General features: G+C 53.9%; 3 protein-coding genes across 4 annotated transcripts in view; 2 read left to right on the forward strand and 1 right to left on the reverse strand.

Annotated features, from left to right (window-relative positions):
- Positions 1 to 1,364: 1,364 nt before the first annotated feature.
- Positions 1,365 to 8,996, forward strand: Phf13 (PHD finger protein 13). The gene is made up of 4 exons (XM_052718714.1): positions 1,365 to 1,752; positions 3,403 to 3,504; positions 5,700 to 6,234; positions 6,723 to 8,996. The coding sequence occupies exons 1-4, from the start codon at positions 1,714 to 1,716 to the stop codon at positions 6,947 to 6,949; spliced, it is 903 nt and encodes a 300-aa protein (XP_052574674.1). The 5' UTR covers positions 1,365 to 1,713; the 3' UTR covers positions 6,950 to 8,996.
- A 644-nt stretch (positions 8,997 to 9,640) lies between these two features.
- On the forward strand, positions 9,641 to 15,027 carry Thap3 (THAP domain containing 3). 2 transcript variants are annotated; one of them, XM_052718715.1, is made up of 4 exons: positions 9,641 to 9,771; positions 12,335 to 12,527; positions 13,963 to 14,043; positions 14,327 to 15,027. In XM_052718715.1, exons 1-4 carry the CDS (start codon positions 9,698 to 9,700, stop codon positions 14,606 to 14,608), a joined length of 630 nt encoding a protein of 209 aa, XP_052574675.1. In that variant the 5' UTR covers positions 9,641 to 9,697; the 3' UTR covers positions 14,609 to 15,027. The 2 variants fall into 2 exon arrangements, with proteins under 2 accessions (XP_052574675.1, XP_052574676.1); XM_052718716.1 differs by lacking the exon at positions 13,963 to 14,043.
- Positions 15,028 to 15,823: 796 nt separating this feature from the next.
- Positions 15,824 to 23,116, reverse strand: part of Dnajc11 (DnaJ heat shock protein family (Hsp40) member C11) — a 57,158-nt gene continuing 49,865 nt past the window's right edge. Inside the window, exons 11-16 of the mRNA XM_052718708.1 lie at positions 20,999 to 21,154; positions 20,078 to 20,147; positions 18,741 to 18,798; positions 18,494 to 18,636; positions 17,911 to 18,040; positions 15,824 to 17,095 (exon numbers count right to left, since the gene is read on the reverse strand). Coding sequence (XP_052574668.1) covers positions 17,070 to 17,095; positions 17,911 to 18,040; positions 18,494 to 18,636; positions 18,741 to 18,798; positions 20,078 to 20,147; positions 20,999 to 21,154 — 583 coding nt within the window. The 3' untranslated portion in view covers positions 15,824 to 17,069. The remainder of the gene's footprint in view (positions 17,096 to 17,910; positions 18,041 to 18,493; positions 18,637 to 18,740; positions 18,799 to 20,077; positions 20,148 to 20,998; positions 21,155 to 23,116) is intronic.

Consider the following 23,116-nt stretch of genomic DNA (forward strand, 5'->3'; position numbering starts at 1 on the left):
GTTTATTTAGGTTTAGAGAATTGAGGTTGGTTTCTGAGATGAACTCCGTTTTGTTAGGGTCTCATATTGCTCAGGGTGGCCTCCGGTTATGTAGTAACTCCCTCTCCTTCCTTCCTTCCTTCCTTCCCCCTCCTCCCTCCCTTACTCACAAAGTCTCAGCATGCAGCCCTGACTGGCCAGCAATTCACTGTGTAGACCAGGCTGGCCTCAAGTCCCGCGGGCTCCTGCCTGCTGGGTATACTGGGTTACCACACCTGGCTAAACCTAGTCTCTTAATCACTGTTTACATAAAAATTGGCTTAACCACGGAAACAGCAATAATCGCTGATAGAGCTGTTCACAGGCTCTCAATCTCGTCTTTCTCATGTGTCAGTGTTTTCTCATTCGGATTTAAAATTTTACGTCGCTCTTTTGACAGCTTTTAAAGTCACCAAATATATGACTGAACAATGCGTATTTTGCATATGTACATTTTCCCTTCTAAGTGATCATTAACGCTAAAACAGCAGTAACAGCCTTACGGTAATGTCACCCAGGCACTCCACTCAGCGTTCCGGGCCGATCTTCCACACCCACGGGAGACCCCGGTCTGGTCTCCGTGCACTGCCCACTCACCCAACAACACGGCCCCCGGAGTCACCGTGGGCACCACGCACCTCGCGCGTCTACACCGCACCTGCCGCCTCTCGGATCCCAGGAAAAGCGTTTAACTCCGGAGGCGAAGCCTTTCCCGTCGCCGCAGCCCTGAGGACAGCGCGGAGGAAAACAAAAACCCGGCGCGTGTGTGGCGGCGCCGCGCCGGCCCGGAGTTCGGTTCCATCTTAAGCTGCTCGCACTGGGTGCTCACAAGTGACCCTCCGGGCCTAACGCCGCGGTCGCCCGGAACCTCCAGCTAAACGCCCGCGGCCACGAAAACAAGTGCGCTCCGCCCCCGCAGACGTCAGCGGCCCGCCCCCATCCCGCCTTAGCCGCCGGGACACCCCCGCCCCACAAAGGCCGAAGCCGAGGCCCCACGGGAGAAAGCGGAGCTCGGGCCACCGCCCTCCGAGACCCAGGCCGCCGCTCGACCCCGCCCCCGCGCAGCCCGCGGCCTGCCGCCCCTCCCCCACCAGCCGGGAGGTGGGAGCCCCCGCGCCTCCCCCGCTCCTGAGGCCTCGGGAGTCCTGACAGCGCCGCCCCGCACTCGTCCGCTGCCGCAGAGCCTCTTGGGAGTTGGAGTTCTGAGACAGCCTCTGTGCACCGTAGCGCCGCTCTAGGGACTACGATTCCCACAATGCCGCGCGCCGCGCGCGCCACACCCCCACACTGACGAAGTCCAGCCATCCCGGACTACAGTTCCCGACGACCCTCGCAGCGCTCCCGCCCTCCCTCCCGAGACACGAGCCGAACTGGGCGTCAGGTCGGGGAGCCGGTCGGGTTCCCGCTCGCTGTCGCCGCCGCCGCCCCCCTCAGTGTCTCTCCCGCCTCTCCACAGCATCGGTCGTGGGAGCTGCATCCTCCACTCAGTTCGCTGTGGAGACTCCGGTCCGGGATCAGCGAGCCTGCGACGCGACACCCCGACACCCCCGTCCCCTCCAGCCCGGGCGACCCCTCCCTGGACGGGTCCGCCCTCGCCCTCCGCGGTGCCGGAGCCCCCTGGCCCTGAGCGCCCTGCGGGCCCGCTCTCGCACTCCGGCCTCGGCACTCCCACAGCCGCCGCCCCCCACCCGGAACATGGACTCCGACTCCTGCGCCGCCGCTTTCCACCCCGAGGTGAGTGCGAGCTTCGCCTCGCCGCCCCTTCCCCGGCCTTGGCTGCGCTCCTGGCCGAGCGGGACCCCGGGAAGCCGTCTCGAGCCCGGCCGCCCTCCCCCACGTTCGCCCGGCGCCCCCAGCTCGGGCCCGCGCTTGGGCTCCCCGCCGGTCCTCCGCGGGCGCCGCGCCCACCCTCCGCCCCGAGGACATGGCCCTCCGCCGCCCCGGCTCGGGCTCGCGGGGTCTCCCCCCCCCTCCTCCCCGGTGCGGCCCGGCCCCCTCGGAACGGCTACGCGCGCGGTCCTGCCGCCCCCTCCACCGGCCAGGCCGCGCCCCGCCCCCACGGCTCCCGCCTCCGGGGGGTCCGCACTCGGGAGCCGGTCTCCCGCGCCCGCCCCTCCCCCCTTCCGGGGAGCGGCCCCCGCGCCGCCGGGCCGGGGTCGGTGTGCGGGGTGCGCGGCGGGGGCGGGGCGGGGCGCGGAGGGTCCGCGGCGTCGCCGCTGCGGGCGGGAGGCGTTGGGGCCTGCGCGGCGCCGGGACACCCACCCCGGTCCCGCGGGCGTCCCGCACCCCACGGGTGGGCCCCGCACCTTCCGGGGCCTGCGCGGGCGGGCGGCGCGCGCCATCTGCTCCGGGAGGGAGGGCGGGTCCGTGGCCTTCGCGGCACCGCCCCGCACTCGCGTCCGCGGCCCTAACCGCCCCCCCCTCCCCGACTGCGAGGTCCCTCGGGACGAAATTAAAGTTCTCCCGGAGTTTGGGGCCCGGTTGCGCGGCCTTGTGGCTGCCCGAGTGCCGGGAGCGCGCGGCCCGCTCGGTCGCCTGCGGGGCTGGCCGAGGGGCGGGAGCGAGCGGCCTTTCGGAGCAAGTTGGAACCGTGTTTAAAAGTGCTGCGTTGCGCGCCCCTTCGCGGGAGGCTTTCGGAGGTCGGCCCCGTGGCCCTCTTCTAGGTGGCCGAGCACCTGAGCACGGGTGGGGGGTGGTGACAAGTTGCGCGAGCAACCGCAGGGAATGTTCCCGGAGCCTTCGATGCTCCGCCTTCTCGGGAGAAATCCCTTTTTGTGGTGGGTGCTCTGTGGCCGTTGAGAATGGCCCCCGAGCAGGCTGATTGGGCTTTCGTCTGAAGTGCGCACCTAAACGGAGCAGTACGCTCGCCATTCCGACCCAGTGCAAGGGACACTTGGGTGTCCGCCGCCATCCCGCCCCTACCACGAGAGCAGGATGCCCCCCTCCCTGCCTTGGCCTCATGGGAGTCAGGTTTGGAGAGCAAGGAGAGATTAAGCAGCTGGTTTTTGAAATCACTTAATTTTTGTTTAGAGCCACAGCTGCAGTTTGTTTTCCAAGTGGAAAATCTGTAGCAAAAATGTAGATATTGGAGCTCCTGATAGGCCTGCAGGGACAAACAGATAAGGCGAGTGCCAAAAGGTGGACTATAGACAAGCTTTTTATCTTCTAGCTAGTTTCCCAGTGTTCTTGGCACAGAATCCTAAAACTCCTCTTTCTACCTTAAGAACACTTTGTTGTTTCTTGACCCCAACTCACCTTATCTTGTTTCTAGACTGTAAATTCTGCCGTGTTGTGTGAGTTGGCAATAAAAGTTGCAGCTTGCTTTGTTTTGGTCAGCTTCCCCTCCTGGAGTCTCCTTCACATACCCTTTGTTCCCCTCAACAGGAGTACTCCCCCAGTTGTAAGAGGCGCCGCACTGTTGAAGACTTCAACAAATTCTGCACCTTCGTCTTGGCCTATGCTGGCTACATCCCCTATCCGAAGGAGGTAATTACTCTAGATTTTGGAGCATCAGACCCCAGCACCTTGGTTTCCTGCTACAGGTGCTTCACCAGTCGTGGGTCTGGAAGCGCTTGGTGCCAGGTTTGGGTGGTAGCCTGGCTTCAGTTTTTTGGGGGCCTAGATAAGCTCAGACAGGGAAGTGATTCCAAAGCTTTAGTAAGCTTGTCTAGAAATAATTTAACAGATTTTATTTATTTATTTATTTATCTTGGTTTTTCAAGACAGGGTTTCTTTTAGTCATCCTGGCTCCCAAATGTTGGGACTAAAGGTGTTTGCTACCACGCCTGGGTTTTTTTTTGTTTGTTTGTTTGATTGATTTAATTTATTTATTTATTTATTTTTTATTTTTTTATTTTTCAAGACAGGGTTTCTCTGTGTAACAGTTCTAGCTGTCCTGGAACTCTCTGTAGACCAGGCTGGCCTAGAACTCAGAGATGGCCTGCCTTTGCCTCTTGAGTGCTGGGATTAAAGGCGTGTGCCATCACTGTCCAGCAATTTAACAAACTTACAACATTCATTTACGTTCACTCTAGTACTCCCCACACTCAGAAGGATGAGGCATGGGAGGTTTGTTTAAAAGTTTGGGGCCAGCCTGGGCCACATAGTGAATTCCAGACCAGCTTGACTAAGGGACTCTGTTTCAAGTGTTAACGGCAACAACAAAGAAGTTTTTTTGTTTTTTTTGTTTTTGTTTTGTTTTTTTGGTTTTTCAAGACAGGGTTTCTCTGTGTAGCTTTGGAGCCTGTCCTGGAACTCACTCTGTAGCCCAGGCTGGCCTCGGCCTCCCGAGTGCTGGGACTAAAGGCGTGCGCCACCACCGTCCGGCCGGAAGTATTTGTCAAAGCTGTAGCTGGTTATGAGCCTGTGCTGTTGGTTTTTGTCTTGAGAAGGGCTGGTACTCCAGTGGCCAGGCCAACTCTTTAGGAAGAATGAACTAAGTGCCATTCCTTCTCCCCTCTGCCTTGAAGATGAGGACACCCAGGCCACAGAGGGGACAATCTCTTGCCCTAGGATTCACATCTTGCCTAGTTGCTGGGAATACCAGACAACTGGGTCTTGAGGGATTCTTACCCATGCCCCATATTCTGTGTACATGGAGGAGTTTTTTTTATTCCTTGCCAAGGAAAGGCCGAAGGGGAGTGGGGATGTCAGCCTCTGTGGGATTCAGACTGCTGGGATCCTGTATATATCACACTAAGCTACAAACAGAATCTGGTAATTGAGGAAATCAAATCATGGCATGGATTTATTCTTACTGCTGTACAATGCATACTTTGTACCACATAGAATGCTGTCAGTCTTGGCAAATAATTGAATGGTACGAACTGCAGCATTTAGCTTGCTATTTGGGGGCACTAATTATCTACTTAGATTTTGCAATATTTTGGGATGTCTCCAGGGTTTTTTTGTTTGTTTTTTTCTTCCCAGACAGTTTCTCTCTGTAGCCCTGGCTGTCCTGGAACTCAGTCTGTAGACCAGGCTGGCCTTGAACTTAGAGATCTACCTGCCTCTCTTAAAGGCATGTGTCATCATGCCCAGCTGTTTTTTATTTTTTTTTTTTAAAGAAGGTCAAAAATTTGAAACTAACTTAAATTCATTTAATTATAAAAATACCTGTTGGGAGCCAGATATAGCAGCACACGCCTTTAATCCCAGCACTCAGGAGGCAGAGGCAGGTAGGTGTATCTCTTGTGTTCAGGGCCAGCCTGGTCTACAGAGGGAGTTCTAGGACAGCCAAGGCTACACAGAGAAACCCTGTCTCAGAAAAACCAAAAAAGAAATCTGTTGGGAGAATAAATGCAGGAGTACTTTTGCTTCTTCAGGGAAGACTAATCCTGAGTGGGTGTTGGTAGCAGTTTTTGTAGGCTCTTGGAGGGTGGGAGTCAACTCGAGGCCCCTTGCATGCTAGGCAGAGCGCTCTGCCACTCCAGTGCCCAGTTGCTCCTTAGCCTTTTAACTGTGAGCTTTGTCCTGACTGCAGGACACACTCAGTGAGGGAAGGTGTCCTCCTGGTCTGCTGGCACCTTAATGCTCCTGAGGTTGTACCAGTGTGATGCTGGTTAGAGTCCCGGTCCAGTTGTACTTGATGAGTGCAGAAGGACTGACCTGCTGGGGGAGGGGGGCACCCAGCCCTGGAGCCTGGTGAAATGACCACCATGCCCCTTGTTGCTCTGTTTCAGGAGCTCCCCTTGAGGAGCAGCCCCAGCCCCGCCAACAGCACTGCTGGCACCGTCGACAGTGATGGCTGGGACACTGGTTTCTCTGACATTACGTCCTCAGTGCCCTTGCCAGTATCGGACCGCTGCTTCAGCCACCTGCAGCCTTCCCTCCTGCAGCGAGCGAAGCCCAGTAACTTCCTGCTGGACAGGAAGAAAACTGACAAGCTGAAGAAGAAGAAGAAGAGGAAGCGAAGGGACAGCGACATGCCTGTGAAGGAGGGATACAGAGGGGGCTTGCTGAAGCTGGAGGCTGCAGACCCGTATGTGGAGACCCCCACAAGTCCCACTGTACAGGATATTCCCCAGGCCTCGGCTGACCCCTGCTCAGGCTGGGACTCGGACACTCCCTCCAGTGGCTCTTGTGCTACTGTGTCCCCTGATCAGGTTAAAGAGATAAAGACTGAAGGAAAACGGACTATTGTCCGGCAGGGAAAGCAGGTGGTCTTCCGAGATGAAGACAGCACCGGTAACGATGAGGACATCATGGTGGACTCAGGTGAGTGGTTCAAGCAGAGGGCTAGGTCCTGGGGTCGGCTCAGGGTGCTTAGGATCTTTCAAAGGAGAAAGTGTGGAAGGGCAGATAGGTGCTTTTTTTTTTGAATACCAGGTTTCTCTGTAGCCCTGGCTGTCCTGGAACTCACTCTGTAGACCAGGCTGGCTTCAAACTCAAGAGATCCACCCGCCTCTGCCTCCCGAGTGCTGGGATTCTAGATATGCGCCACCTCTGCTCAGATAGATGCTCTTAAAAGAGTTGTTAGCTTCTGAATACAGCCCAAGACTTCTCTGTAAGTCTGAGTGCAGAAATGATGTAGCCCCTCCATGGATCTCAGCATCATTTGGGATGCAGTCACTGCCTTCAGAGAGGAACACTGGCTCAACGAGTTAAGCTGGAGTGACGGTTTGGCCACACTCAGACCATTGGGTGCAGCTCCAGGTAGGAAGGCCTCAGGAGGTCCCCACGTCTGAACTGTTGTTTCCTTCCAGATGATGATTCCTGGGATCTTGTCACCTGTTTCTGCATGAAGCCCTTTGCTGGTCGCCCCATGATAGAGTGTAATGAGTGCCACACCTGGATTCACCTGTCCTGTGCGAAGATCCGCAAGTCCAATGTTCCGGAAGTGTTTGTCTGCCAAAAGTGCCGGGACTCCAAGTTTGATATCCGTCGTTCCAATCGTTCCCGAATGGGCTCCCGGAAGCTGTTTCTGGACTGATTTGGAGCTGGCAAGGAGAGGCGGGACTGGAAGGGCCTGGGCTCTGTGGCCTCCCTAGTTGAGCACAGACCTCCTGGCTCTGGTGCGGGCAGACCCTGCCACTCAGGTGCCTAAGCAAGGGACTAGCTGTCCAGATAAAACTGTACATAGCCAGTGAGCAGATAAAATGGTGGTCAAAACTGCTGCTCCGGCTGTGTTCTCTGTGTTGGAGGCAGACTGAGCACCAGGTCTGCTTCCGCTGAGAGTGCGGGCGAAGTCATTGTTAGCCAGTTCCCACCGCTGGGGGCTGCTGCTAGCTGTCAATCCCGTGTCTCCTCTGCTCGGGAGGGGTTCTGTTTCCCTGGCCTGTTTATTCTCCAGTGTTGGTCTTTTATCACAAGTGTCTATACAGCAGCCATCCAAGTTGCCTGCCCCTTTGTGATCTCACTGCCCCTGCCTCGTTGTACTTACTGGGCTAAGGAGCTGCTTTCTTAGTGGTCTGGTGTCCCCAAGAGGAGCCCTTGGTGGTGGGTGAGCGGTGATTCTTTGGTTTTTCACTGTTTGTTTGAAGGGACAGTATGTAGCCACTTCTCCAAGAGTGGGGGTTGAGGGTGGAGGTGTCCTGTGTTCATAACTCAGTTTCTTGTTTTGCACGATGTAAAAAAGCAAACCATTTTTTTCCGCACGATACAGCCCAAAGTATTGGCCAGTGTCTTCCTAGATGCCCTTTCTGTGCCGTTGGTCCATGCCCCAGGGTGCCCAGCTCTATCCTCTGGAAGCCCTTGGTTCTCTGTTCTTCAGCTGCTCCAGTAGCAGCCCACAGATGCAGCCCACAGATGAAGGTGTCCTCAGGACCTATGTGCTGTTCATTGAGATAATGGTTCAAAAAAATCCGCCCTCCACACAGGCTGGCCTGCTGGGTTCCCGGGGCAAGGCGAGAGTTTGATGGCGCTGTACCGTCCGCTTGCAGCAGTCTGCAGTTTCCAAGGTGTGAACAAGAGCTCTAGCCTGGTGGAGGGCTGCCTCACCTCCCCGGACACTGGTGGTCCTAGGGTTGAAGGAAGAGGGAGGCCCTGGCTCTGCAGTGGCCTCCTTCACCACTCCAGTGCATGTTCTCAGGAGGGTTTAACAAAGCAGTGGGTCCATCTCCTAAGTACTGTTTTCTGTTAGGCCTGAGGCAGGGAGTGTCCAAGTGGGTCCCATTTCTTTCCTGTGTAGCACCTGTGCGGGGTCATCAGGCACTCCCACAGTATCTTAAGACCAAAGGAGCTCAGACTGTGACTGCTAATCAGAGCTGGGAGAGGGAGGGGGAGGGCCTCAGTATCTTTACACTTGTCCAGTTTAAGTAACTGTCTTAGTTTTTTGTTTGTTTTTAAAATTCTGTTGCTCATATTAAAGTACAGAGAAATACTCATTGCTGAAGCTCAGTTGGTCCCGCACACCTCAAGGGAGAACTTTGCCATAGAGAAGGAGCTGTTCCAGAAGGTCCTGTCCCCAGGCTATGGTCTGACTCTGAGAGGAGTAAACCCCTAGGACAAGTTAGAGGAATTTGCCAAAGACCCGCCCCATGACAGTACTTGTCCAGTGTTTTCACCCTGACAATAACCAAAGTTCCAGTAGTTCTATTTTTTTTTAAGTGCATTTAAAAATAAGTGGTTTTGTTGTGGAACGGTGTAGCTGGCCATTGTTATGTGTGCTCAGAGATTGATGCCTCTGGGATACATCGACCCTCATCTCAGTCTGTTTGCTTGCTTTGTGTTTTTAAGGGGCTCTTTCCCTGTGGGTGGTGTGGGAAGGCAGACACCTTGGCTTGGGGGTGGACTGAGCTGGGCAGCTGGAATCAGCTTCTTTATGCAAACTGGGCATGACCCTTCTAGGGGCTCCTGGTTGATGGCTGATGATGTGGGGAGGGAAAGGTGTCACCCCCAAAGTGGACCTCTCCCATCGGCTTTGGCCAGGCCAGACAACATCGTTTACATGGTTCTGTGTAATTATAAAGTTTATGTGTATAAAGCAAGCTGTTTCTGTGAAACTGTATATTTTGTAAATAAAGATATTGCTACTTTGAGGTTGGTGTCTCCTAAGGTGTCCTGTGCTGAAGGACACTGTGGCCCTCTCCAGTCACCAGCCCAGGTAGTGGCTCTGGCAAAGCTGATTGGGTTTTGGCATTTGGCACAATGAAAAGGATCGTGACCCGTGGCCTGCTTGTCTGGTTAACTCCTAGACCCAGTGTGCACTTGTTCTCAGTCACACTGGCTCTGCTCAGCTGGTGTGCCCACCCCTGACTGATCTGTACTCAAAGCCACAGCCTTTAGGCTCTGCAAGTTTGGGGTTGGGACTTTCCTTGGCCCCAGCATGGTGACAGGCCTTTAATCCCAGCGGAGGCAGGCAGATGTGAGTTTGAGGCGAGTTCCCAGTGCTAGGAATCCTCTGTCTACCAAGCCAACTGGTGTCTGAGAGGCTGATGGAGGAATCTCGTGAGTTCAGGCTAGCCAGGCTCAGTACCTGTCTTTGCCCCAACCCCCCCTCACCTGCCTATCACCTCGGGGAGCTTCAAACTATTAGCCGAGGTGGGGGTTGACACCTTTTCTAGGTTTCCAAGGTTCATTGGGTTTAAACTCTTGGAGGCATCCCTAGGCTCCCAACTTCTTCAGGGAGCGGAGCAAGCCGGGTCCAAGCACCGGGAACCTTGCAGACCCCGCCCCTCAAGCTCCGCCCCCGAGACCGCGTACCGCCATCTTTGTTAGGGGCAGCGGGCCCATCTCCGAGATGCCGAAGTCGTGCGCGGCCAAGCAATGCTGCAACCGCTACAGCAGCCGCAGGAAGCAGCTCACCTTCCACCGGTGAGGGATGGGAGGCCGGGACCCGACACTATGGAGCTCTTACAGGCCCCAGTGCACCGGGCGGGAGCTCCGGGAGGCCCAGGGTGTGCGGGCGAGGTGGACCGGGACTGCAGGGAGGGGACGTCCAGGGCGTCAGCGGTGCTCCCGCAGCCTCAAAGCCTGAGCCCCGTCGGACCCTCTCGGTGCAGGCTTGGGCTGACCCATCTCGCCTGGAAGCATTAGGTGCCCAGTGTGAATAGGCGGAGAGTGGCTGGCGTCTGGCCGTGTCTCTGCTCTGGCCCCTTGCTGCCTGCGTCACTTCGAGGGAGGCCCAGGCGGAGGTACATGGTCTGGAGGAATGAGCTCCCTCCAGGATGGCCGGGCCGCGTGGCAGGGACTTTGATCTTGCGAAGGTGGTGAATACCCAGGCCTGTAGTCCCAGGACTCCTTTTCCCAGCACAACTAGTGCGTAGCCCTTTCCAAAGAAGCACCCGTCAAGGCTTCCAGCAATGCCTGTGCCTTCAGGCCCTCAAGGCTTCCAGCAATGCCTGTGCCTTCAGGCCTGGCAGCCTGCTCGCACCTGGTGTTCCCCTCCCCACCTGCCCCCTCCTCGGGCCCCAGAACGCTGTTTCAGTGCTTCTACTCAAGAGTAGCAACCATAGAAAAATGCACACATCATTTGGCAGTCCACAGAAGACTCTCCACTTAAGTCTCTTCTCACCCGCCCGCAGGGAGATAGCTGTGGCCAGGTTTGAGCTTTAAGTCATGGAATCGCAGCGTGTGCTTTTCTTCCTTCTGGGCACTGTCCTCAGAGTCATCCTTGCCTCACACGTACAATCGAGCTCTTTTCTGCACAGTAGTCCATTGAACACGTGTCAGAATTTATGTCCTGCAAATGAAGGGCCTCTTGGTGGCTGCATGGGCAGTTACCAAGGAACCTGTGTCTTCTGGTCATGTTTCCATTTATTTGTGTGTGGGCACAGATGTCACAGTGCATGAGTGGAGGTCACAGGACAACTTATAGGAGTTGGTTTTATCCTCCCACCATATAAATTCTGGGGATCGAACTCAGGTCATAAGGCTTGGCAGCAAGTGCCTTTTCCGCCTGAATCATCTTGCTGGCCCTAAAATGTGTTTATTGACATGTAGTTATTGCACATACTGCTCGGCTTCCTAAGGACATTTTTCATGTGTGCATTCTGTGCCTTGCCTGCTCACCTGTGTCCCTGCTCCCAGGCAGCGTTGTTCCTACTTTTTTGTGTAGCCCAGGCTGGCTTTGACTGGCCCCTCCTGCTGGAATCCGAGGCATGCACTGCCATGTCCAGTTCTTCCTTGTACGGCCATGTCATCTGCCTTTGTCTTACCTGACTACTCAATAGCTTCTGACCGACTGGTCTTTTCCCCATGTCCTAGGGCACATCTTGACCTCTGTCAGACTCCCTGTCCTTCCCTTTTGCCGAGTCCTCCCCACTTCCCACACATGCGCTGACATGTTCAAGATGGAGCCATCCAGAGCGTATCCAGAGTGCTGAAGTCTCCCAGGCTGGCAGGTTCTGCAGGGACGTCCCCAGGCACGTGTGCCCATCTGCCACTCCTGTACTTGGTAGTCTGAAAAGCACCTTGAACTTGACACCTAACATTTCAAACTTTTCACCCAAACCTCCCCTTCCCTATGGCAAACACGAAGCTCCTTTCTTTTCATTGTTTCATGATCCGCAGGCAAACCTTGATGCCTGGCTTTTTCTTTCTTTTCTCTTTTTTTCGGGGGGCTAGGGGGAAGACAAGTCCTTGGCTGGCCTGGAACTTGCTATGTAGATGAGGTTTGGAACTCATAGAGATCCACTCTGCCTCCCGAGTGCTGGCTGCGGTTAAAGATGTTTGCCATCACACCTGGCCTTTTTGTTGTTTTTGTTTTTGACACAAAGTCTCATTGTGGTACACCAGATTGCCCTTGAACTCAAAGCTGTCCTCCTGCCTCAGCCTTCCAAGTGCTAGGATTACAGAGTCAGCACTTTCTTCTGCTCAATCCTAGTTCTCACTGCAGCCTGGGTGGACACAGGCCCCCTCTCCTTCCCTCATCCAGAACCTCCAGAGACCTCGTCTATCTAGATAAAGTTCTGCGTCATGTGGCCGGTCCTCCTTCCTCCAGGTCCCTCACTCACACCCATCCTCTGTAAAGGCCACAGGGTTTGTCTTCCACTTGCTGCAGGGTCTGTTCAAATGTTACCTTGGCCAGCTGTAACTACCACAGGGCTTCCTCCTGCTTCAGCCCTCACAGTCCATCTCAGCTTGGTTTGCTGCTGTTTAGGATGTAGGCTCCTGAAGGGCAGGGACTCGGTCCTGTCCACTGCCATGTTTTGGAAGGAAACCAGGGCCTGGGAAGTGGTGAGTGACAGGAAGGAGTGATGGCTCCTGGCATGTGCTTTGGAAGGATAGCTCTCTTGGGCTCTTTTACCATGTTCATGATCTTGTTCATATATATATATGCTGGTAACAGCCATGGTGAGTGTCTGGGTGTTAGATATGACTAACGAAGTGGATTACTGAGTTTACAAAGCTGTGCCATGGAATGCTGTGCCTGTAGGTTCCCATTCAGCCGCCCAGAGCTGCTGAAGGAGTGGGTGCTCAACATCGGCCGGGCCAACTTCAAACCCAAGCAGCACACAGTCATCTGTTCCGAGCACTTCAGACCCGAGTGCTTCAGTGCCTTTGGGAACCGCAAGAACCTGAAACACAACGCTGTGCCCACTGTGTTTGCTTTCCAGAACCCCACACAGGTATGGTGCTGGTCTGACATGCAGCCAGTGGGACTGTGTGTGTGTGCTGAGTGAGGAGCTTAAAAAGAAGCTGGAGCTGGGCTGAAGGGGTCGCTCAGTTGGTAAGAGTACTGGCACAGGATGGAAGCAGCCCTGGGTTCAAGCCCTCGCACTCTGTAAACTATGGTGGTACTGTAATGTGGAGCCAGAGGCAGGAGGGTGCGGCCGGCATGGGGTACATGAGATCACTCCCACCCCCCAAAAGAAGTGATTTAAAGCTCCTTTAACACTAAAGCATGTGTGCTGGGCCTGAGGTGGTTGTTCCTTTGGCAGAGGTGCTTGCCTGGCATGCACGAAGCCCAGGGTTGGATCTCCAACAAGACCTGGGCTGTGCATGTGTGCAATCCTGCCATTCCAGAGGTGGAGGCAGGAAGATCAGAAGGTCAGTCATTCGTGGGGTTTGAGGCCAGTCTGAGGTACATGAGAGCCTGTCTCAGAACAAACCAAAAAGCCAGGTGTGATGGTACACGCCTGTAATCTCAGCACTCAGAAGGCAGAGGCAGGACTGCCACCATCCCAGCCTCAAGTACATTCAGTGCATTCTAGGCGTGCTTAAAGTGACAGTGGACAGAGGCTGCAAGAGACCTGAGCAGGTTTAGGAGGTCCAGGGCTTCACTTCACAGCCCTCAGGGCCCCCAGGCTAAAGTGGCATTAAGAAGCTGTGGATGGCCGCTGTGGGCACAGCCAGCAGCTAACAGAGACTTCAGATCTGCAAAACCTTCTGATTACATGGCGCTCGCTGTAGGGCCAATGTTCACTGAGGATGGTTGCCAGTCTCCAGGGTCCCTGGAGCCATGGGGACCCGGTCAGGTGCTGCTGACCCAGGATTTGGGAATGTATCTAGTGAAAGCAGGAGTAGGCACAGCTGGGTTCAGTCGGTATTGTTAGGTGTGCCCCACTTCAGGCTGCGCAAAGCTACTGGGGTGTCCCAGGCCCCTGTCTGGCCCACTGTTAGGTCCCACCATGTCCTGCCTGAACCAGAGCTGTCTTGCGGCTGGTGAGGGAGGAGATGCTGAGTGCACCAGCTCTCCACACATCCCAGGGTTGCTGTGGAGGGCAGCTCCCAGTCAGGCAGTACACTCACAAGCTTGAGTTTGGTGAACTGGGAGTTAGAGCATCTGAAGACAAAGCAGAGTGTTAGGTTTGAGTTCAGGATGCTTTCCTCCTCAGAGGGAAGCTGTGGCCTCGGGCTTCCCTGTCCTCTGGCATCAGACCTCAGTGGGTCACAGGCTGGAGTCCTGGAGTAGGTGGGAGAATGAGACAGGGCTCTTACTGCGGATGCACAGGACTTGGCCACAGCCCCCATATAGGGATTACTCAGGGATGGACAGTGGCAGCTGTATGAGGATCCGGTGTCTGCCAGCTCAGCCATCTTGACTCCGCCTGCTGTTCCCAGGTCTGTCCTGAGGTGGGGGCTGGTGGGGACTGCACACTGGAAGAGTTTCAGCCTCCAGACACTGAAGGCCCTGTGAAACAGGTAAGACCCGGGGTACAAGCTGGTCTCAGAAGTGCCCCCAGAGGACCCCACAGAACAGGAGCAGAGGGATAGGTGGCGGACTTCAGAGCTTCTCCTAAGACCACTAAGACGGCGGTCAAGCACCACCAGGATTTCACCAGGGAACGTTTCACCAGGGAACGAGGGCTGGGGCTCAACCCGAAGGGTAATGGGCATTTGTGACCCCAGCTCAGATGCCTTCTTGCTGGGGACACAGGGCCACCTGGACAGCTTTTCCTTGGCACTCACTGACCTCTGTCCTCAGGTCTTACCAGAGAGAACAGAAGCAATGGAGACTCCTGGACTGCCAGCCAGCCCCACGGGGTTGAGAAGGCCCCCTCTGGGACAGCCCTCTGATCACAGCTATGCCCTTTTGGACTTGGATACCCTGAAAAAAAAACTCTTCCTCACACTGAAGGAAAACAAGAGGCTCCGGAAGCGCCTGAAGGCCCAGAGGCTGCTGCTTCAGAGGACGTGCAGCCGCCTGAGAGCCTACAGAGAGGGACAGCGGGGACCACGGGCCAGACGGCCAGCACAGCGGAACTGAGCCCAGGCCGGCTCTGGGATGTGCGGATGGTGGCAACACTCTGGCAGGAAGCGGTTTTCAGCTCTGCTGTGCACATTCCCACTCGCTGCTAATGCTGCCAGGTGCCTTGAGACTGGTGGGACTGGATGCCATGACAGGCAGTCATCAGGGGAGGGGCCAGCGCTGGGGAACCTGAGGCACAGCCTCAGGTCTGCTAGGCTGAGGACCGCGGCTATGGGGCCAAATGTTAGGAGTTGTCACAGTCCTGCCAGAGATAACTCAAAGGGAGAGGTGGCCGTTGTTGCAGTCCACCTCCAGGAACATGTTTAGTCTGTGGGGTCTTCCTCACCTCCCCAAAGGTCCCCCACATTAGCCTGTATTTCTGAGTGACTCTTTCTGGCCTGGTTTGTGTAAACATGGAATAAATTATCTGAACTCTAGGTTTAGGTGTGCTGCTTACACTCTTCCTCTGATACAGGACAGACAGGATGTGACTACCACTACTACAGAACTGACTTAAATAAATAAACATGGGGTGTGGGCTGCAGAAACTTTTTTTAGGTCTTTCGAGACAGGGTTTCTCTGTGTAGTTTTGGTGCCTGTCCTGGATCTCACTCTGTAGACCAGGCTGGCCTCGAACTCAGAGATCTGCCTGCCTCTGCCTCCCGAGTGCTGGGATTAAAGGCGTGCGCCACCACCGCCTGGCCCAGAAACATCTTAATGGTTAAGAGTACTTACTGCTCTTTCAGAGGATCCAGGTTCAGGTCCCAGAACCCATATCATCATATGTAATGATGGCTTGCCACCATCTCTAACTCCAGTTCTAGAGGATTTTTCTGCCCTCTTCTGATCTCTGAAGGCACCATGTAAAGATACGGTGCACATACGCAGGCAAAATACTCATACACATGAAGAATGTGTTAAAAAGTGAAAACAATAAAAATCTATCTGAGGAGAGGTAACTCCAGCACTCAGGAGGCTGGGGCAAGAGAATCATGAGTTCTAGGCCATCCTGGACCACACAGCCAGACCATGATGAAAAAGCAAACACAAACCTTGCATCTAGCTTCCTTCTTTTGAGGTTCTGTATCTCAGGTGAACAGTTAGCACAGACTGGAAGGAACCCCAGCTTCAAGCTGCAGCCAGTGGTCTAACTAAAGCAGCAGGATGGGAAAAGGCCTGGGGCACTGCGGCCATCTACTGTCCCTTTCTAAACACACACACACCAAAGCGGCCTTAGCTTTCAGTTCAGGTTTATTGTCGGGCAGGGCTGCCACAGCCAGCGTCACAGAGGGGGCGGCAGTGCCCAGGGAGCCACAGCACTGAGTCTGGCTCATGCAACGGTGCAAACCGCACACCAGTCTGGGGGGCAAAGAAACATCCTCTAAAAAAAAGGAGATAAATACTACAGAACTGAACCGCTTACAACTTAAGGGTTATGAGACTGTGAGGCAATACCTGCCTTCAGCAGTTACTGCTGCGGGGCCAGGTTCAGCGCCACTGCTGGTGCCACACCTGCTCAGAGAGGTAGAGCCCGCAGTGACATCTAGCAAGTGTGCGACAGGAGAGGTCTGGGAACTGAGACTCCTTAGAAGGGACCCTGTGAGGGCCTGGCCCGGCGAGCAACAGCGCCACCTGCTGGGCACTCACTAGAGGTGCAGGCACCTGGGCCGGCCTTGGGTCCACACCCAGGATTTGGCAAACTGGCAAAGCTCCCCTCCTTCCAACACTGTCTTCTAGAGGAGTGGTTGTAGGCAAGGCAAGACAGGTGTCTCGTGGTGTGGGGTGAAGGGGCCACCGGCAGCAGCAGGGTCTCTTTTCTTAGCAGTGTGGGCAGTGTGCCTGGACAGTGCACCCTGGGACCTAGGGTCTCCCCATTCTGTCCCAAGCCAAGGCCTGGAGGAATGATTTGAGAAGCTCTGAAGTGGGAAGAAAGAGACTAGTTTCCAAAGCTGTTGTTCTCAGATAAAAAGAAGTTTTATAAACCCACAGTCCTCTCCAGTCCACTCTGTAATGTTCCAGAAGAGAAAGGTGGTTTGTGGGAAGTCTACTGAGCAGCACGTGACCACACCTTCCCTCCTTTCCATGTTCCCCATGTGCAGCGTGGACTTCAGGAAGGACAGTCTCAAGTGTGAGGATAGAATGTTCCAAATACCTCCAGAGAGCTGCTGTGCATGGCCACTCGTGGTGAGGACCAGGACTGGGTGACCTGAAGAGTCAGCTTGGGCCCTGCCCTCCAGGAACATGATCCTTGGGGAAAGATATGGCCGTGCTGTGGTCTGGCCAGGGTGGGGCTCCTCAGTCCTTACCCACAGTACCCACGAAGCTAGGCTGTCTGCATGTCCCTTCACATAATTGATACAGTGCCACCTTCTTGAGGAATAAACTAAAAACATCTCATGTCTGGGTTTTCCCTGCTTCCAAATTTGTAGACTCCCAGGAAAGTATTTCTGTAGCCTTTTTGCTCAGGTTCTCAAGTAGTTTATCCGTCTGTATCGATCCTGTGAGCTGGAAAGAAAAGCACATGTCAGGACAGGGAAAGGCCAAGTGAGCTTCCTCCACACCTCCTGCACCAAGGCTGGGCTAGGAGCACCTGCTGCCGAGTTTCCTAGGTTTTGAGGCAGGGTTTTTCTATGCAGCCCTGGCTGGCCTGGAGCTCAGAACCCGCCTATCCCTGTCTGCTGCCTCCCACTACACTCAACTTGAAGCCTGCTTCTGCACCCAGGAAGAAGGTGTCACTTCCACACAGCCTCTCATAGCTGTGGCAAGAATGGTCCTCCTACCCCGTTTACAATTTCTGTGTACGAGTGTTTAGCCTATATGTATGGATGTGCACCACATGCATGCCTGGTGCCCATGGTCAGAAAAGGGCGTCAGGTCCCCTATAACTGGAGTCACAGATGGCTGTGAGCCACCGTGTGGGTGCTGGGAACTGGATCTGGGTCCTCTGCAAGAATAACAGGTGCTCTGAACTGCTGAGCCATCTCTCTAGACTTTTTGTTTTCTGAGACAGGGTTTCTCTGTGAAACAGTCCTGGCTGTTCTGGAACTTGCTCTGTAGCCCAGGCTGGCCTTGAACTCACAGAGATCTGCTTGCCTCTGCCTCTCAGGTGCTGGGATTAAAGGTGTGCTCCACCACTGCTGGCTAGACTGGTTTTTTTTTTTTTGAGATGAGCCTCACTACGTAGCCCAGGCTGACTTTCTGGCCAATGGTGAGCTCTAACGCCATCTGTGACAAGGACAATATACAATCACCTCACAAACTCAGCTGTCACTGATGAACCTGGAGAGGGAAGCTGACACCAAGGGGCAGCAGCTACTTACACTGCTTTGGTATCCTCAGGGCCTCGCTGTCGGGCACCATCACCTGATGCAGCACACCTCGGAACTGGTAGAGCACTCGGAGGCTCTTCTCCTCCCCAACACATGGGTCGTAGAAGCCTGGCAGCCCGGCCTGCAACAAACAGAGTGTCAGCCCTCAAGGCCTGCTCTGCTCCCCTCTGCCAACAACTGGGCACAGCATGGAGGAGGAGATACACTTTGGAGCTGGATGAAGGAAGGAGAATTTAGACTTGTTTACTCAGGTAGTGCTAGACTGGCCCTCAAGCCCCTTTTCTCACGTCCAGATGAGTCCACACCCTCTTTCTGGAACTTGCAGACAAATGACATGCAAGTGCCAGGAAGAGAGGTACTACTGCTGGGTGGCATCTGGCAGCTCAGTGGACACTTTCCAGGTGGATTTCAGGGTCCATGGAAGCAGGCAGTGGCTCCAGCACAGAAGCTATCCAGACACTCTAAGGAAATGGCCACTGCAGGCCTGACTGTCCTGGGCACATGGAGCTGGAGCCCAGACTGCCTTCTGTTGTAGATCCCGGGAGCAGGCAGCCTTGGTGACCCGTCTGCGTACCTTGGAGGCCTCGGTGAGGATGAGCTTTGAGTCCTTCACCAGGCACTGCAGTGGCACAGTCACATCGATCACCTTCACCTTCTCGTTCCTCCTGCTCTTGTCATTGACAAATTTCCCGTACCAGGCGTTCACGATGATAAGCCCTGCAGACAGAGCAGCAAGGGCTGCCACAGCTCGTCCCGCCACTTTGCTTTGGAGATTGGAGACCCCAGCACCCAGCCCAGTCCAGAGAGGTGCGCATTCTCACCCATTCTGGATTCCTCTGCTTCGATTATTCTTCGGACAGATTCCTGCATCAGCCGAACCTTTGAGAGAAGACGGACATGTCGGGGACCCTGGACTTGTTTTGGTCAGAGAATGACAAACATCCAGTTTGTGTCCATGTCAAGATGCCTGCTCTTGGACTGCAGGGAAAGGAGCACACGCCTTGAGCTCAGCTCACCCATCATCAAGTTTGAAGCCCTCAGCCCTTCTTGAGGTAGTGTTGGGGAGTCACCTGACAAGGCACACCCCCACACTGTGGTGATGTATTGTGTACCCTAATAAACTTGCCTGAGGATCAGAGGACAGAGCCAGCCACTAGGTTAGACATAGAGGTCAGGCAGTGGGGACACACGCCCTTAATCCCAGCACTTGAGATCTCTTGCCTTTGTTTAGGGAGCACACACGCCTTTAATCCCAGGAAGTGATGTCTGGGCAGAGAAAGGTATATAAGGCATGAGGAAACAGGAACCCACTCTCTTTAGGCTGAGGATGTCGTAGAGGTAAGAACTAGGGGCTGGATGCTCTGCTTCTCTGATCTTTCACTTTCACCCTGATATCTGGCTTTGGGTTTTTATTAAAAGACCATCTAAGATTCGAAGACCACCACATGATGACCCCAGAGGAAGGGACAGCACCTTTCTCCCTTCTCAGTGATTCTGCCCATGCAGGTGATAGATGAGAAATTACTGAACACACGGTCAGTATTTAAGAACAGAGATACACAGTGATGATTTCAAGGCTAACCTGGGCCACATAACAAATATGAGGTCATCTCTAACCCAGAGTGGGATCCTGCCTTAAAACAGACACTTCAAGTGAGCAGCTGGAGCCCCTACTTTTCTTGAGAAGGACCTGTGTTCTTTGTGGGGAGGGCCGTGTGCTGCCCCCCAAATGAACATGTTTGCCCGGGAACATGCATGGCCTCACGTGGTCTCTCAGCCATGTGTCTTTGTAGCCTTTCCTCTGGTCACAAGAACCCCATGGCACCCTGCTGTTCAGCTGTGACATTCTGCTCCCTCACCTCCATAACAGGAGTACAGGGAGGGAGAAGAAATGCCTGCTGCTTTACTAAACCTCGTTAGGCCTTTGGAGGGCTGTGTTCATCTCAAGGCACAGACCAGGCTCCAGAATGTGCCCCTCAGGTCACAGAAAGGCTGTGAGATAAATGAGGTTGTTGGAAAGAGAAGCCCTTGGGCTCTGGGACCAGCACTGGACGGTAAGGAGTTTCCTCCACAGTCCAGCTCCAGCAGGACGGGCTGGAGCAGGGTGGGGAGGCGGCCGCCCAGGCGCTGGCCTGCACAGCAGCAGTGGGGTACTCACAGCAGCTTCCGCCTCTTGCTTCTTCTGCAGGATGTCACTGGCTGTGCTCTCCCTCTGCTTCTCCAGCTCCCTTTCAGAGAGAAGCGGGCACAAGTGACTCTACGGCGAACGCACTGCGCCCCCTGCTGGACTAGCCCAGTATGCTGTCTCTGATGGTAACCTCCAAACACCTCCCCAGGCCCGCCTGGCCTGCACAGCTTCCTTTAGTTTGGGATTCCCTTCCCTGTCCACCTCCTCCATGGAACTTCCTGAACTGCTGTTTCCTTGGAAGAAGACTCCGGCAGGCAGACAGCTCAGACTACTTAGGATGCAGAAATACCCGCTCCTACAGCCAAGGGAGGGACTCAGGGTCTGCCCACACAGAGCTGTCAGATGGAGCACATTTTTTGCTCCAGGACTTAAACATCCATGGGAACTGAGTCCCTACACTGCAGTGATAACAGAGGTCACAGGCAGCTCTGAGGCAAACAAAGGGCCTCTCCATCACTTGGGTGTGAGGGATACTTGGACTCAGTTTTGGCTGAGGGGCTCTCCACAAGAAACTTCAAAGCTAGGCCTGTTCTGTGGTTTCCATGACTACAGTTAGTGTGCATCACAGAACAGACCCATTCCACTTCAAGTTCAGTGCCAGGGTGAGATGTCTACGAAGGAAGAGAGGGAGGCGGCATTTGTGCTGGTCCTGTTTGAAGCTGATTTTATAAAGCAAACCGAGTCATTTCTGGGGGGTGGGACTGACCGGCCAGAAGGGAAGGAATACAGTTCCCTGCTGCTGCAGCTGGCTAACAGTGACTAGGACCTGTCAGGACCTGGACGCCATGCTTAGCACTTTCCCAGTATTAACTTGTCTTCTTTTTGCAGGGTAGACCCAATCATCTTTCCAGTTTAGGAGACCAAGGTAGAGGTTCTTAGTGCAAAACTCACTTCTCCTTCTGAGCCCTGAGGTATGGTTTGATGATTAAACGGTGCATCGCCAAGTAGATCACCAGTGGCCCCACAGTGGCGTAGAACACGGCACTAGGGAGCAGTTGATCCGTCAAGTGAACAGGGAAGAAGTAGGTCTGACTGGCCCTGTTCAGCCTGTGGGAAGCAAGAACAAAACACACAGGGTGTGTCAGGTCTCCCACGGAGGAGTAGTGGGGTCTCAGCCACTGGGAGCCACTTCCAGAAACCAGCACAGCAGCTCCAAAGCTGACCTCAAGGGCAAATGGAGAGTGAACGCTTAGCTGGAGTCAATGTCCCTATAGCTGTGCTTTGCTCCAGGAGAGGAAAGCAGCCCTGGAGATAGCCTGTCTCAGTAAATGAGGTGTTCTAAACAACCCCAGAGACTTCAGAGGCTGAGGGGTTCCTGATTAGTGGCTCCAAAGAGCAGCTGTGAATGTGACCACATATGAGAGCTAGGACTGGGGCTGGAGAGATGGCTCACGGCTACAAGAACTGGCTGCTCCTGCAGAGGGCCCACTTTAGTTTCCCAGAACCCCACACTGGACAGCTCACAGCTGCCTGTAACTCTAGCTCCTGGGGACCTGAGGCCCTCTGTTGACCTCCAAGGGCACCTGCATGTATATCTACATATAAACAGACATTCACACATAAGACATAAAAATCTTAAAAATACAGTAACAGGGCTGTATTCATGTTTTGAGATGAGGGGCAGGGAGGAGGTTTGTCTCGCTATGTTGCTCAGACTGTCCTTGAACTACTAGGCTCAAGTGATCTTCCTGCTTCAGTCTACCTCAGTCAGTACCACCAAGCTGGGCCTCAGATTAGTGTTTATTTTATTTTAAAAGAAAGTGTTGTGGAATAATCTTTTTGTACACTGTGAAGATGTGTCACTCTGATTGGTTTAAAGGGCATTGGGAAGAAGGCAGGGACGCCTGGAGATGAAGCAGCAGCAGCATGGGCAGTACAGAGTAAAGGTAACTGAGTCATGTAAAAGATATGGGTTACGAGGTAATAAGCCATGTATTGAAAAGATATGGGTTAAGTTATAAGAGCTAGTTAGTATCAAGCCTAAGCTATCAGCCGAGCATTTATAATCAATGTCTTGGCGTCATTTTTGTGAGCTAATGGTACAGAGAAAGATTCACTACAACAAAGACACTGAAGCACTGAAAAACAGTAGGACAGGTGAACATGAGCACACGGGACTGGCATGTTTCCATTGTACTCCTGGGTACTTCCACAGAACCCAGGGCCTTGTGTGTGCTAAGCACATGCTGTCCCATTTAGCTACCCACCTCATTCAGGTATGTATGCACGAATGCATTTGTTTAAGACAAGGTTTCCTTGTGCAGCTCATGCTGGCCTGGCACTATGTAGCCCAGGCTAGCCTTAAATTTGTAGCAATACTCCTGCCTCAGCTGGGATTACAGGCATGAGACACACTTGGCTCAAGTAGCAGTCATCTTTCCTTTCTTCCCTCCCTCCATCTTCGGGGATTATTGTGTATTCGTGGCTGGCCTGCTGGAACTTGATATGTACCCGCCTCTGCCTCCTAAGGATGGGATTAAAAGCATGCGCACGTGAACAAAAGCAGAAGCATGCGATAGCACCGTGCACAATTAAGCAACACACGCCTAGTGAAACTAGAAAACAGCTTGAACTAGATAGTGAAAATACAACATCAAATGTGTAAGATGAAGTAGACTGTAAAGGGGCTTCATTGTTGTAAAATGTTCTTATTAGAAAGGACTCAAGTGTGGCATGGTCAAGCACTCCTTTAAGCCCAGCAGTGGGGATGCGGAGGCACTCAGATCTTTTCAAGTTTGAGGTTGGCACTATCTAGTAAGGCCCTGTCTTTAAAAAAAAGGGTGGAAAGGATGTACCTTGCCAACAGGGTGACCACAGAGGACAGGCGGGTAAGAGGAACAAACCAAACCAATGCTAAGAAGTTTCACCCTTAGAGAAAGAGACACACTGCTTCAAACACAAAATAGCCAAGTTGACAAAGGTGAAATAGAAAATTCTTTTTTTTTTTTTTTTTTTTTTTTTTTTTTTTTTGTTTTTTGTTTTTCGAGACAGGGTTTCTCTGTGTAGTTT

Source organism: Peromyscus californicus, unplaced genomic scaffold, assembly GCF_007827085.1.
Source record: "Peromyscus californicus insignis strain IS unplaced genomic scaffold, ASM782708v3 Scaffold_5__1_contigs__length_169319896, whole genome shotgun sequence".
In the NCBI taxonomy this organism is placed as follows: domain Eukaryota; kingdom Metazoa; phylum Chordata; class Mammalia; order Rodentia; family Cricetidae; genus Peromyscus; species Peromyscus californicus.

Excerpts from the sequence above, each read along its gene's own strand:
- Phf13 (XM_052718714.1), top strand. The coding sequence starts at position 1,714 with ATGGACTCCGACTCCTGCGCCGCCGCTTTCCACCCCGAG. Across the intron at positions 3,505-5,699 it reads ACATCCCCTATCCGAAGGAG|GAGCTCCCCTTGAGGAGCAG; the intron begins GTAATTACTCTA and ends GCTCTGTTTCAG. Across the intron at positions 6,235-6,722 it reads GGACATCATGGTGGACTCAG|ATGATGATTCCTGGGATCTT; the intron begins GTGAGTGGTTCA and ends GTTTCCTTCCAG.
- Thap3 (XM_052718715.1), top strand. The coding sequence starts at position 9,698 with ATGCCGAAGTCGTGCGCGGCCAAGCAATGCTGCAACCGCTACAGCAGC. Across the intron at positions 12,528-13,962 it reads CTTTCCAGAACCCCACACAG|GTCTGTCCTGAGGTGGGGGC; the intron begins GTATGGTGCTGG and ends TGCTGTTCCCAG. Across the intron at positions 14,044-14,326 it reads CTGAAGGCCCTGTGAAACAG|GTCTTACCAGAGAGAACAGA; the intron begins GTAAGACCCGGG and ends CTCTGTCCTCAG.